This window comes from Eutrigla gurnardus (genome assembly GCF_963514095.1).
Source record: "Eutrigla gurnardus genome assembly, chromosome: 4".
In the NCBI taxonomy this organism is placed as follows: Eukaryota; Metazoa; Chordata; class Actinopteri; order Perciformes; family Triglidae; genus Eutrigla; species Eutrigla gurnardus.
Genome location: NC_139918.1, coordinates 28,620,362 through 28,633,665, shown reverse-complemented (window position 1 = coordinate 28,633,665; position 13,304 = coordinate 28,620,362). Strand labels below are relative to the sequence as shown.

The 13,304-nt window shown below is 41.4% G+C and overlaps 1 protein-coding gene across 3 annotated transcripts; it reads left to right on the top strand.

The window, feature by feature from the left end:
* The first annotated feature begins 4,904 nt into the window (after positions 1 to 4,904).
* nop9 (NOP9 nucleolar protein) lies at positions 4,905 to 12,406 on the top strand. 3 transcript variants are annotated; one of them, XM_084007243.1, is made up of 12 exons: positions 4,905 to 5,018; positions 5,783 to 6,135; positions 6,782 to 7,018; positions 7,109 to 7,285; positions 8,020 to 8,127; positions 9,764 to 9,905; positions 9,991 to 10,183; positions 10,270 to 10,410; positions 10,534 to 10,653; positions 10,765 to 10,977; positions 11,970 to 12,075; positions 12,167 to 12,406. In XM_084007243.1, exons 2-12 carry the CDS (start codon positions 5,838 to 5,840, stop codon positions 12,319 to 12,321), a joined length of 1,890 nt encoding a protein of 629 aa, XP_083863369.1. In that variant the 5' UTR covers positions 4,905 to 5,018; positions 5,783 to 5,837; the 3' UTR covers positions 12,322 to 12,406. The 3 variants fall into 3 exon arrangements, with proteins under 3 accessions (XP_083863369.1, XP_083863368.1, XP_083863367.1); XM_084007242.1 differs by having other exon boundaries at positions 7,106 to 7,285; XM_084007241.1 differs by having other exon boundaries at positions 7,103 to 7,285.
* Positions 12,407 to 13,304: the final 898 nt, after the last annotated feature.

The following is a 13,304-nucleotide window of genomic DNA, read 5'->3' as shown; positions in this document are numbered from 1 at the left end:
GTGGAGGGAAGAGTGAGTCCTAATGGGAACAGCCAATAAAACGCCAGTAACTCCAGCAAAACAACCTCTAACCTGCATCCTAAAACCAATAATCATCTAAATAAAGCGAGAAAAGTGTGGGAAATTAGATCCTAGTATTTAGCAGTGTTTCAACCTGTAAAGATGGCTGTGCTATAATTGCCATATCTTTTTTTTTTTAATGTATAAATGATTGTATCTTCAGGCGACACATTAAAACCACCAAAGCAGACCAAAAACCACAGTGAATGAAGATGTGGACTTCAACGTTGAACCTCCTCTTTAGGAAACCCCCTGTTATGTCAACTTCTGCACACTTTCACTTCTCCTCTGTCGAACACTTTACAGGCAACGCCCGTCCTGATTCTGAAACCATCCAACCACCAGCCAACACTTCAGAAGACAGCCGGACGTCAAGCTTTCTCTCGCATGTTGTTGAATGCAAAGCGTCGACTCAGCAATTCATGTGATGAAACATTTGACTCTGATGTCATTTCCCTCATGGATCCCGACGGCGACCAATGACAGCAGACCTTGTGAGTGACTGGAGTTCTGCGTTTTGATGAGATCATGAGGTCATATGAAGTCGTATGAAGTCATACAGTGTCTGATGATTGATGATGATTGATGATGATGATTATAAGAGACATCTGAGGTTAATGATCCAGCATGTTTTCCTCACATTGCATTACCGTGATTCTGATCTTGTCCATTCATGTATTCACATTCCAGACAGCAATATTCTGTATAAAAATGATTTCCCCCGGCCTCGTGTGGTCGCTAATCAAGAAACTAATCTGATGTCAGTCAGCATTAAATAGCCTACGATGCTTTTCCACGCTCACCATCTAACCTAAGCAGGTTACGATGCAAATTGATCCGAACACGAGGGGACGGCTGAGGCTGATGTGAATCGGCTAGTTGAAAATCTAACCTCTGGGGACTTTGAATACCTGCGGGGGACATTTCACAGAAATCCATCCAATAGCTGTCGGGATATTTACCTTAAAGCAGAAACAATCAGCCTCGTCGGGGCTCGAGAGGAAAAGGCAGGGTATCAGAAATGGTACGTCATGTGGGGACCATGAGCGTCACCAAACGTCACTCCCAACTGTACGAATACAGAATAGCGATGATTAGAGTCGAGCTGCGTTTGTGCCGCATAAGTCGTGTTTATCAGCAGTCGGTAAAAGTGGAAGAGGAAGCTGTTCATTCTGGCGGTGTTGGATTAAATATAAGATCACTTCCTGCCACTCAGCCTGGTTTTGGGGGTGGGGGGGTCAAACCATTCACGTCAGGGGAGGCGTTCAAAACAGCCATCATTAATGTTATTACTTGTTAAGAAGGTTACCTTAAGGAATGTGTATTTATTATTCATAACTTAATTATTATCACCCCTAAAAATAAATACAAAATGAACGTAGTATCTCTGTTGTATACCTGCTACGGTTAACTGAGCAATGGGACGTGTTCTTGTGAAATCCTTTCTGTACTGATGGTGATATACGGTTGCAATTTCTTCCAACAAATGATTGTAAATCGCTTTGGATAAAAGCGTCTACTAAATGTAATTATAGGTATTATTTGTTAAAGTGAGATTGGTAGCTTAGAGCATACACAACATTTTTTTTTTTTTTTTTTTTTTGTACATTTTGAGCGTTTACTGGACTTATTCATCTTGTTGGCGAGACGCTGGTGTGATAAATGGCATGGGCAGCGTTTGCAGCTTGTGCAGAGCAAGTGGGTGTGACAGGAGGCACGAAGGTGACTCGGGTTCTCCGAGTATCTGAGCGTAACAGATGGGACTTGGATCCAGGTTCTCTCACACATACATACGTGGGAAAGCAAGCAGCCAGCAGCGGGCCAAAGCAAACTTCCTGACTGTGGGAGACACATGTATATGCATTTTTTAACTTGAGAAAGGGGGTCGGGGGTGAAAAACACAGTAAAGGAATCAACAGAAATACAAGCACCACTGTTCTGCAAACACTACAGCGGGATCGCCCGTGTCAAGGAGTGTCGGGGAGAATATTTTTGGTATGCGCTGTATTGACACGTCTCTGTTAAATAATAACCAAGTTCCTCTGACCTTTTGTGATCCGGCGAGGATCAGAAAGGCCAACACACACACACACACACACACACACACACACACACACACACACACACACACACACACACACACACACACACCACTCAATAAAACACTCAACATAGCCAGAAAAAAAGAATACAGAAACAAAAACAACAAGTCCGTTTTGGCGTTTAAAGGGTAATTTGCTAAAGGCCTTAAGCCGTATTAACAAGTTTTTCCACGCTGAGAGCGACTCTAATCTTCTATCAGCTAGAAAAATAAGTGTGTTCACAACTTTAACGTGTGCTGACGAATGTATACCAACTTATTATCATGTCTTAACGTGTTTGCTCCTATATGAGAAGCATTTTCATAAGAAATGACGGCGTTGCTGTGATTCATGCGATTCCACTTGTTTTCACAATGGCGCGATGGTGAAATGTGTCTTTGTGTGCGTCCGCCGTGTGACTCCTAATCAACCGCGGCGTTCATTCACAGTTTGCCGAGCACAGGGCTGATTCATGACATGCGGCTGCTGTTGCTCTGGAGACGAACACAAACAGCTTTCCAACACATGATTTATCCTCACTGCTCCGCCGCTAAAACACATAAACATGAAGCCAAATGTTGGTTTTCTCCTCTGTGCAGCACATTAAAGGTAAAGCCGGGTGTTTTCTATTGAAAACGATTGACTTATTGACTTTATTTATGATGGCTTTCCGTAGTTTTCTGATCCCACCATTTTGTTTCTAGCTGTCGGAGCAGCGATGTGTCGTAATGCTAACGTCAGACGGACAATGCTAACGTTATGACTGTAAAAGACAGTGAAACGGACGCTAACGCGGCTGTAGCTTCTGCACTGTGACGTATTCTCCCGTGAGATGCATTACATGGTTAAAAGAGGGATTTAAATCTAATGTTTCGCATTTAATTTGCATGCTAAAAAGTGGGCGGGGCCCAGAATGGGGCCCTCCACACAAACCTCCCTCGTCGCTAACAGATTGATGGATGTCATTATGTTACAGGTTGAAATTGGTCACCTAAGATTTTTTTTGTATATGTTGTTAAAAAGATGCACATTCTGACCATAGATGTGATCTCAAAGGGTTAAAAGTAATTTTATTTTTAGCATGCTAATGTTAGCGAATTAGCACTAAACACAAAGTACAGCCGAGGCTGATGGAATGCCATTAATTTGAAGTCATAAAATGAAGTACTGGACAAATTGAAATTTTAATCCGGTGTTATTAAAGATATCATGAAAAGTTATTACATTCATCCAGAGGGGGACATGAATGGCTTTCCCAAATTCAATGGCAATCCTATTAAATGGCACTCTCACAGTCTTTTTTTTTCTTTTTTTCTTTTTTTTTAGGATTTCAGATAATGATTGACCAGCTGACCAGCAGATCGGCATTACCTGTAAACCTCTAAATCACCCAATTTCCTTTTTCTCCATCTCATTCTTTGTCATCTAGTAAGTCAAATTAATCACCTTTACTGGGAAAGTGACACAGTGGAAATTGTCAAAAAATATATATATTTATTATCACAACTACTTGCCTCACCAATTCATTTAACTACTCACCTAAATGTAGACTGTGGGTGAGGATATGTCCTCACTGTCACAGGAAGGGCAGCAGGGCCAGTTCTTTACCTGTCAAAAGCCCCCAATTTATGATTCGTACTTGAAATTTAAATAGCAGTATACATTTCATTTATATTCGTTACATTTATTCATTTATTGTATCATTACTCATGGAGATGCTGTGATTTGGTGTCAAAACAAAATGCCTTTTATTTATTTATATTAATCTCAATGACAACATTGTGCTCAACCAAAGAGAAGATGAGAGATGGTTGCACGTATAGAGAGAACAAACAATAACGTTTTCATACAGAAGGCCACCAACAAAACCTCTCTCTTGTATCTTCTTCTATGGCACTTGGAAACAAGCCGCCAGGTCATCATTTTACAGTTATTCATCAGAAGGATCAAAACAAGTGCTGATGACCTGGCTTACAAATTCAACATTGGTCGTCTATTTTCTACAGAATATAGAGCTGTGACCTGCCAAGGTTCTTCTGCTTTGTGTTTGAGGAAGCTGTGAGGTCTGTAAAAAAGACCTCATGAATTGATGAGTCCCCGGTGAGTCGGATAGCAGGTCTTTCTTTGATTTAATCCCAAGCAGCCTTCAGCTCCAGTCCACTCCACTCATTTTACCACCAGATCTGAGGGGTTTTATGGGGAGGTAGAAGAATCCTCGGAGCAGGAAAATAACCATGCTGCCCCCTGGTGGTTACCAAAGCTCACTGCATTTAATGACATTGTGCATTTATTTATTTATTTATATATATATATATATATATATATACAAATATATATAAATATAAATAAATAAATATATATACAAATATATATAAATATAAATAAATAAATATATATACAAATATATATAAATATAAATAAATAAAAAAAAATTAAAAAAAAGTATATATATATATATATATAAGCAACCTCCTATGAAAAGTCTGATAATTAATTACATTTGATGACTGCCAGAGATGGGAAGTTTACCGCGTTACTGTAGCTACCTAAGTAGTAACTTTCAGGTATCAGCCAGTAGCAACGCCCTTCATATTTTACTTTATACTTGAGTACATTTCAGAGCCTGTACTAGAAGTTGTATCAATACTTCTACTTTTCCCAGAGTATTTTTGTTCTTCTACTTGGTGTATTTTTTAACTCTGGTCTCTACTTGAGTATTGAATGTCTACGTTTGACGCCTCTGAAAAAAAAGAAAGTGGGGAAAAAAAGACGAGTTTTTGGACTTCCACGAAGGGCAGAGGGCGTCGCCGACACTACGTCATCACTACGCGACGCGTCAACACCACATCGCCTCGGTCAGGTCCACACATCTCACACGTGAGTTAAAATACATTTGTTGCCTATTTTTTTTATAACTTCTCTTTGCATCGACTCATGTGAATCTTATTTAAGACGTTGTTTAGAAACATGTCCACTCGTTTCCAAACAGAACATCCGGCTAGTTTGTGTTCCAGTTGTGGTGCATGGAGTTAGCATGCTCCTCCGCTATCGTCTTAACGAGGTCGCCTTTTAGCCAAACTCCAGCTACAATCTATGATAAAATGACGTTTCACCGCTTATCGGCCACCGTAACGACCTCTTAAAACAAGACTCACGACGTCGTCTGAATCATTTGTAGTCGAAGGTAAATTCGGCTTACTTTGGTGTCACCCAAATATCTTACTTTCGTGTTATTTACAACTTTTATTATATATTTCATTGCCCTCGTATTATTGTGAAGAATTTGCAGATTTGTGTGTCTAACCTGTCCACTAAAATGTATTGATAAAAGAAGAAGTGTCCATTTTTATTATTATTATTATTATACAGTTTTGAACAAGCTTGTTTCTTCATTTTATTATTATTTTATTATCAAATACAGACCGACCGATACGAAAGTATTTTTTAATATTGCCATTGGTATGTCTAGTATCTAGTGTACATTATCATATCACTAATATATGTATAGAATACTTGTATTTGCATCAACTTTAAGTAACATTCTCGTACGGTGTTTATGATGAAACAAAATGCTGCTTGTTGAGGAAGTGGACTTGATCATCAAATCCTAATGATTTTACTTTCATTCCTGTGTTATCCAGAATAACAACTGAGCATCCTCTCTCACTAAACCAAGACTCTCCACTCGTGACGGCAATGCTGGTGAACACGGAGGAAGGGAAGCAACAAAAAGGGGGAGTAAAGAAGAGGAGACACCCGGGTGAAGATGGAGAAGGAGGAGAGGTGAAGAGGAGGGGAGGTGAAGAAGGAGGAGGAGGAGAGATGAAGAGGAGGGGAGGTGAAGAAGAAGGAGGAGAGATGAAGAGGAGGGGAGGTGAAGAAGGAGGAGGGAAGGGAGACGGTGGCAGGAAACGTCTGGACGCCATGAGTGTGGGATATTTCCGCCGAGTCGGGGAAAGACTCAGTGAAGGCTTTGAAGAAAATGAGGAGAGAGGTGAGGACGAACATTTGTTTTTCTGTCAGATCTGTAACATCCAGCTGCTAACACATAAATATCCTGTGTGTCGCCCTGAGGTTTGGAATATTGTTGATTGATTTTCAACATTTTCTAACGAATACAAATTGATGGAAACAACTGGCAGGTTAATCGATAATGTAAAGGATCGTCAGTTGCAGCTCTACTCTCATTTCAGTCCAAAATGATTTCAGTCTTATTATTAAATTAAGACTGTGTAGAGTTGGAGGGATTGCATGATGTATATGTGCCTTCTTTTCTAGGGTATTCTATCTGCTTTACTAGGGAATTAAATGTGTGCTCACATTCACACATTTCTTCACTTCTTCCTTGATCAGACACTTTAATTAAAATGTTTTTGGGGGCCAATTTTGGACCGACTTCTGTTTAGTCACAGTTCTTTTACGGCCAGTTCTTTTAACCTTCCAGAAAGAAAAAACGTAAACATATTTTCCAAAGAATTACCCATGTAACCTGGCATCTTAAGTACATGTAAACACACTGTCACATATTCATCAGTTCTTATTTAATATGTTTAATTGTGTGTTAAAATGCACAGTCCGATTATAGTTGTATTTGTGTCAACATTGACTCTTATTCTGTCTCTTTTTAATGTCTTCTGCAGAGATGTTTGTGGAGAACGTTCTCACAGAGGTTAAAGGTAAAGCGGTGGTGGTGGCGATGGACCAGACGGGAAGCATCACCCTGCAGCGGCTGCTCCCTCTGTGCCGTCCCGACCAGGTGGCGGCGCTGCTGGCTGAACTCGGCGGCGACTCGGGGTCGGAGTTGAAGACGGTTTCCTGTGACCGGTGCGGCGGCCACGTGGTGGAGAGTGCAGTCAGACAGATCTCCAGGTGGAGCGGTGAGTTTCTCACGTGTCTTTTTCCATGTGATGGACGGCTGAATGGATGGATGTCACTGAATCAAACGCTTTTGTAATAAATAGGAGGAGAAGAGGAAGAGGAGGAGGAGGAGGGGGCGTTGGAGGCCCAGGTGTTGTCTTTCAGTCAGGTGGTGAAAGACAACTGTGCCGAGTTCCTCAGACATGTCCATGGCTCACACGTGGTCCGAACACTTCTACACGTACTGTCAGGCTGCCTGGGACCCCCCCGCACCGAGACCCGTCCAGGTAAATTCTTAGTTTCACACTGTGGACCCCTCTCTGTGGCTCCACCCCCAATTTAAAACACCTGTGACTGTCTTTATTATTATTATTCTACGTCGTACTGCTGTCTGATAGATGATCGTGGGGGGTAGATGAAGAAATTAAGCAACAAACGACTATGAATCAATTCAAGAGGATGTTTAAACTAATTGGTATTGGCCTTGTTTCTCTCTGAAAAATATATTGTAATTTATTTATTTCAAGACAGGGACAATGCACAATAACACATTAATCTTGTACAACAAGAAAAGATGCATTTTATATATATATATATATATATATATATATATATATATATATATATATATATATATATATATATATATATATAAGACGTTACAGTAACAAAAAAGAATTATGAAAAATAAAATGAAGAGGATATACAGCTAAGAGTGACAAATCCCCCGGTCTTATAAAGCTGTTGTTGAAAGTCCGTGACCCTTTTAGTCGACCCTTACCGGACAGAGAGAGAGCCGTCTGACTTGCTGTTCACCCTGGAAAATAATTGATTTCATCCTTTTGGTGTGGCAGTCACCTCAGGCATCCGCTTTATTTACAACATGAAAGACGGGAAGAAGCAAACAGGAGAAAAGGCGTTTGAGCTGTTGGCTTTGTCGGTGCTCGGTGTCAGGACCTTCACACTCAGGCTTGTCGCCCCCGGCTTCTATTCATCGTCTTTCCTTATTCTTTCCTTCCAGGTGCAAAAGAACGCAACGTTGCTCCTCAGCTGACAGACTTTGAGATTCCCACGTCCTTTTGGTACGAGCTGAAGAACCTCACAGAGCGCTTGATGGACAACATTAACTGTGAGTTTATCCACGTGTCCTCATTGTTGCCAAAACAAAGACGATTATTTGTGTTATGGTCAACTTTATTACAACAATTGGTAAATTATATAATCTGTATCTGTGTTTACTTATTGTATTAGTGCAGGGTGGAAACTGGAAGCTTGGAAACTGTAAATAATTGTACATAAAGAAGTTGTTTAGCTGATGTGGTGGAAGGAAACATTTGAATAGCAGGGCGAAGTCTGCATGATCTATTTGAAAGGGAGTATTTCAGTGAATCTGGCAGACATCCCCATTCCAACAAACCCTGTCAGCTGTTCTGCCTCCCTCCTCTTCTCCGCCGACTGCTCTGGTGTTTTTCTTTGACTCAGAAAAAACATGTTAAATGCAAGAGAGTCGAAGGGGAAGTGCTCAAGGGCAGCTTTTTTTCTTTTTTTTTTCTGCCGTCAAGATCGTGTTTAGCATTCAAATGATAAATCCAACCATTTTCAAAACAAAATAAAATAGTCGATGGATAACCTCGGGGCAAGAGCACACGCCACACAGACAGAACACAGCCATGTTGGCGCTCTAGGCCAGATTTTTTAAATTCCATCAATCAGCTGATGACTTCAGCTGGCTAGTTGGTGTTTTTTTATAACAAAGCTCATTAAAGTAACTAAACATTAATGATGCGTTCTGTCGTGGTGATTATTTTTTGTCCCCTCCTCGTCTTGTTTGCACCGCTTCCTGCCTCATGATAATTTCGTCCTGTTTTTGACTCATTTTGAAGCTTCAAGACGGTCTTAGATGGTGTGTAATAACGCATACGTACACGAGGGTATGCTTTCTATATGTTAATAGATACAATTCTTCACTTGCTTCCATCTAGTTCATCTAAATGCAAGTGCAGTTTTTTGTTCTCTAGTGTCGACCACAGTTTTCTCCCAGGTTCCTGTCCTCCTACAGGTGTACAAAAGTTTGCTCTTCCATCTTCCAAACTTAAATACATAACATCAATAATCTTGATATGTATTTCGGGACATTTATGGTGTAAAGATCTACTTGCCAGTGCTCTACAATGTAGGGGTGAGTATTGGCAAGAACCTCACGATACGATACGTATCACGATACTTGGGTCACGATACGATACGTATCACGATATTGCGATATAAATAAAGATGAAAACACAAGTACCTGTATATGTACATCAGATGATATTGATCAGAGGACGAATTGAGTCAAAACTATTTCATTCACTACATTTGATTAATTCCCATGAAATTCACTGGAATAAATATTGAAAATAAAATGAAAAAGGATAAAGTACTGCATTCACAACGCGTCTAAACATGAATCTTTTTTTTTTTAATTGAGAAATCATATTGTATTGGGCGGCAAAGTATCGTGATATATTGCTGTATCGATATTTTTACCCACCCCTACTACAATGGTCAAACTTTAATGGTTTGTTACCTCAAACCAACATATCAGCCTGGCAGATTTATCGGCCGAGCTCTAGAAGGAAATGCAACACGTTTATTCGACCTCAAGGATACACACAGTGTGTTTTAGCGAGAAACGGTGTAAATACAACAAGCTGATTTGTTTGCCAGAGGGCAGCTTTAAATTGGCACAAAGGTCTAAGAAGCATTTTCTCTCCCATCTTTCCCAGTAAGCGTGACGGACGGCGTCGCCAGCGCCGTCTTCCAGACCATGCTGACCGTGAGTCACAGAAAACGGCCCAAACTCTGCAAACAGCTCATCAAAGGCATCATGGAGTACCTGACCAGTCGCAGCGCCGCTCCGGGAGTGAGGTCAGAGACGACCCGTGTACCGTTTCCTCTGCTGTGCCCTGATGTGTTTTGTAACCACTGGTTTTTGTTTTTGCACGTCTTTCAGCCCCCTGTTGGTCTTTCTCAAGGACCAGGCCTCCAGTCGCCTCATCGAGACCATCCTACTGCTATCCCACAAGTCCCTCCTCCGGGACCTCTACAAGAACCACCTCAAGGGTCACATGGTCGACTTAGCCCTCCATCCCATCGCCAACTTCCCCATCCAGAGGCTCACGGCGGCCTCGGCCAAATACAAACTGGTGGGTCATTATTGTCTGAGGATTGAAATCAGGATTTTGCCATTTCGAGGACGACTCCGTTTTCACTCTCTCCCTCTCCCCGGTAGTTCCAGAGGTTGTTCGATGAGCTGGTCCAAGGCTTGGAGGCCATCTTGGCCGCGGGTCACATGGGCGTGATCGTCCAAATGGCAGAGAGCTGTGCAGAGAGTGGAGAGAAACAGCAGGAGTTGGTGCAGTGCCTCCTCAACGTAAGTGCCAAACTAAAAGTGTTACTTCTCCGTCTTCATGACTGGAAACAAAAGTGAATGACGAGACAATAAAAGCATTGTTTGATGTGTATGTAATGAGAACCTGGTTGCGTTGCCTCCCAGGCGTTCCACTGTGCCGAGCCCGGCTCTCGTCACGTCAGCTGCCTCCCTCTCTTCATGTCCCTGATGACCTACGAGGTGTATTACCACTCTGACACAGCAGAGGGCAGCATACAGACGGAGGTAAACGACTGAAACGAGTCAAATGAAGTCATTTCAGATGAATATTTATAAATGATAAATGCTGCAGAGGCGGTGACGTGACAGTTCTGGTGTTCTCGATATCCCTTCCAGGTCCCCCTGACCTCCATCTGTTACCACGGCTCCCGACTGGTCCAGGCTCTGGCCAAGTTCAAGGAGCGCTCGCTGCTCCTCAGCAGCCTGCGCACTCTGACTCCTGCTGACATCCTGAAGCTGGCCGGTGACCCCTCGGGCAGCCACGTCCTCCAGGCCCTCATCACCACATCCAGCGACAAGGGGAGGGGCAAGATCCTCAAGAGGCTGGAGGTACGACGACGAGGGGCGTTATGGGAATATTATAGAACAGGAAACTGGTTCGTTGTGAACTTTTAGATTTGGTAGCTTGTTCTTGGTTTTTGGTCTTTTAATGAAATTTGTCGACTCTTAACAAAAACAGATGCCGTGGGCCATGATTTAATTTCACAGTAACTGCTGTCAAGAGACATAATAAGCATCAAAAATAGAGGGGAATTCTAACAGTTTAAACAACATTGAAATTAAAGCTAAAAGAGACAAAGTGAAGCCGGAACTGCCGGGCTGCCTTTGAATATGGAAAGTTAACTCCAAGAACATTTTTAGAAGGCTAATGAAAGAAGCTGGTGGAACACAGACTAGCCCAGGCGTTTGATAAAAAAAAAAAAAAATAATAATAATAATAATAATAATAATAATTAAAAAAAACCTTTCGTTTCCTGCAGCAATACAGTTAAACATTTATAAAATAGTTTGAACTTACTTTACTTCAATTATGTTAACTTAAAAACAAATCTCCCTTGTAAAAGTATTTGGTGTCATGTTCTGTATAACATCCTTATCTCATCATTAATATCACAATCCGAGTCGTATCCATATCAGTAATTTTGGTGAGCGTGCATGTAGAGAACAGAGCTGCCGGGTGTCAGATCCGTGGAAAAGAGACAACAAATTGGTTTTTAATTATGGATCGTGCTGATTAACGGGGCTCAGCTGGCAGACAGCTTAGTCTTAGTCAGAAAAACCTTAGTTCTGATAATAAGTTGGGTGAATACACCTTAATATCTGTGACCACAGTCCTACCAGAGCCTACCTGAGCATCGTTTCTGCCATTAAGACACCAGAATAAATTGCTTTGTGGACGTTCCAGGCTCACTTTTAAAATCCATTATTTCAGATTCTTGTTTCCGATATCAAAGTGTGAAGAAATGAACATGTTTGTTGACGTTTCTGTCTGAAGTAGAACATTATCTATAGAGATGACCCTTTCTTCGTTCTATAATCAGGGCCAGTACGTCCAGATGGCGTGCTCCAGGTTGGGGAGTCGGGTGCTGGAAGCCGTGTGGAACAGTGCTTCAGTCAGTCACAGGCAAGGCATCGCACAGGAACTCGGTAATACAAACCATCCCACGGATCCTCACTTTAATGGGTATAAATGTACATGTTCTAACTTCACCACTTCCTTTCCCCTCTCCCCGTGCAGTGATGAGTGAAAGCCAGCTGAGGTCAAATCAGTTTGCTCGCCACGTGTGGGCCAAGTTTGCTCTCTCCCACTTCGCCCACAGAAAAGCCCACTGGCAGGAAATACAGACCGGCGAGTCCAAGAAGAGGAAGCTCTTCAGTGACATTGTGGAGTAAAAAGTATATATTTTTATATATAATGTGTTGAAGTTTTTTTTGTTATGTAATTGGATAAAAAGAATAAAGAAGATAATAATCCTTACTGTGTGTTTCTAAAGTATATATATGTGTAATACATTTACATTCTACTTACACTAACATTAGGAATACCTGCTAAATGCAAATGGCCAGAGCAAATTAATGGCACAGACATTAACAAATCCAACAGAGGTTTTTCTGCACTTTTTACATCTTGTCCGACCGTTTTTGACACCGAAAAAATATTTCTGCTGAATTTTGACATTTTGGGTTTTGGCCACGGGGAATTTTTGGTCTTTTTCTCACCTCTCGCTGTTAAATTTCATGGGTATTCAGACAAAATAGTCCAACATCTCTAAAGACCTTGAATATGGAATGGGTTCTCGGCGCCCCCGGGCAGTCCACTTAAAAGATGGACATTTCCATATCTCCTGCTTTAAATGCACACTTTAATTGATGTTATATTTATTGCTAGGTGAATTTTAAGTCACAAAAACGTCCTTTACTCAGTAACATGTCTTTAAATGAGTCCAGTGCTTAAGACAGACAGTATTTAAGCAAAAAGTCAAATTACTAATATTTAAAAATGACGAATACACAAAAGTATTTGTCTCACTAACGAGACCTAATGCGTCCATCCCTGGGTTTAGATATTCGGTGTGGATCTAATTGTTTGTCATGTTGTATCAACACAAGTTTCAGGTTTAATTATAGAAACTATAATAAACTGAATATTTTCAAATATGATGCGTGTGAGAGGGGATTCTCACATCCCGACACAATATGAGCGAGCACAGACCTCGTCTGTCAGCCCTGATGCATATCACCTGTCAAACAAGACCTTCAGAACACATTCAACCAGAAGCCAGCTGTTGACCTGTGGATGGAGACATCGGAGGCTCCACATGGACCGGGAGGTCTGCAGCATCTTCATCATCAACAATACAAGAAGCAGAGGGCAG

Excerpts from the sequence above, each read along its gene's own strand:
- nop9 (XM_084007241.1), top strand. The coding sequence starts at position 5,838 with ATGCTGGTGAACACGGAGGAAGGGAAGCAACAAAAAGGGGGAGTAAAG. Across the intron at positions 10,184-10,269 it reads CCTCGGCCAAATACAAACTG|TTCCAGAGGTTGTTCGATGA; the intron begins GTGGGTCATTAT and ends TCTCCCCGGTAG. Across the intron at positions 12,076-12,166 it reads AGGCATCGCACAGGAACTCG|TGATGAGTGAAAGCCAGCTG; the intron begins GTAATACAAACC and ends CTCCCCGTGCAG.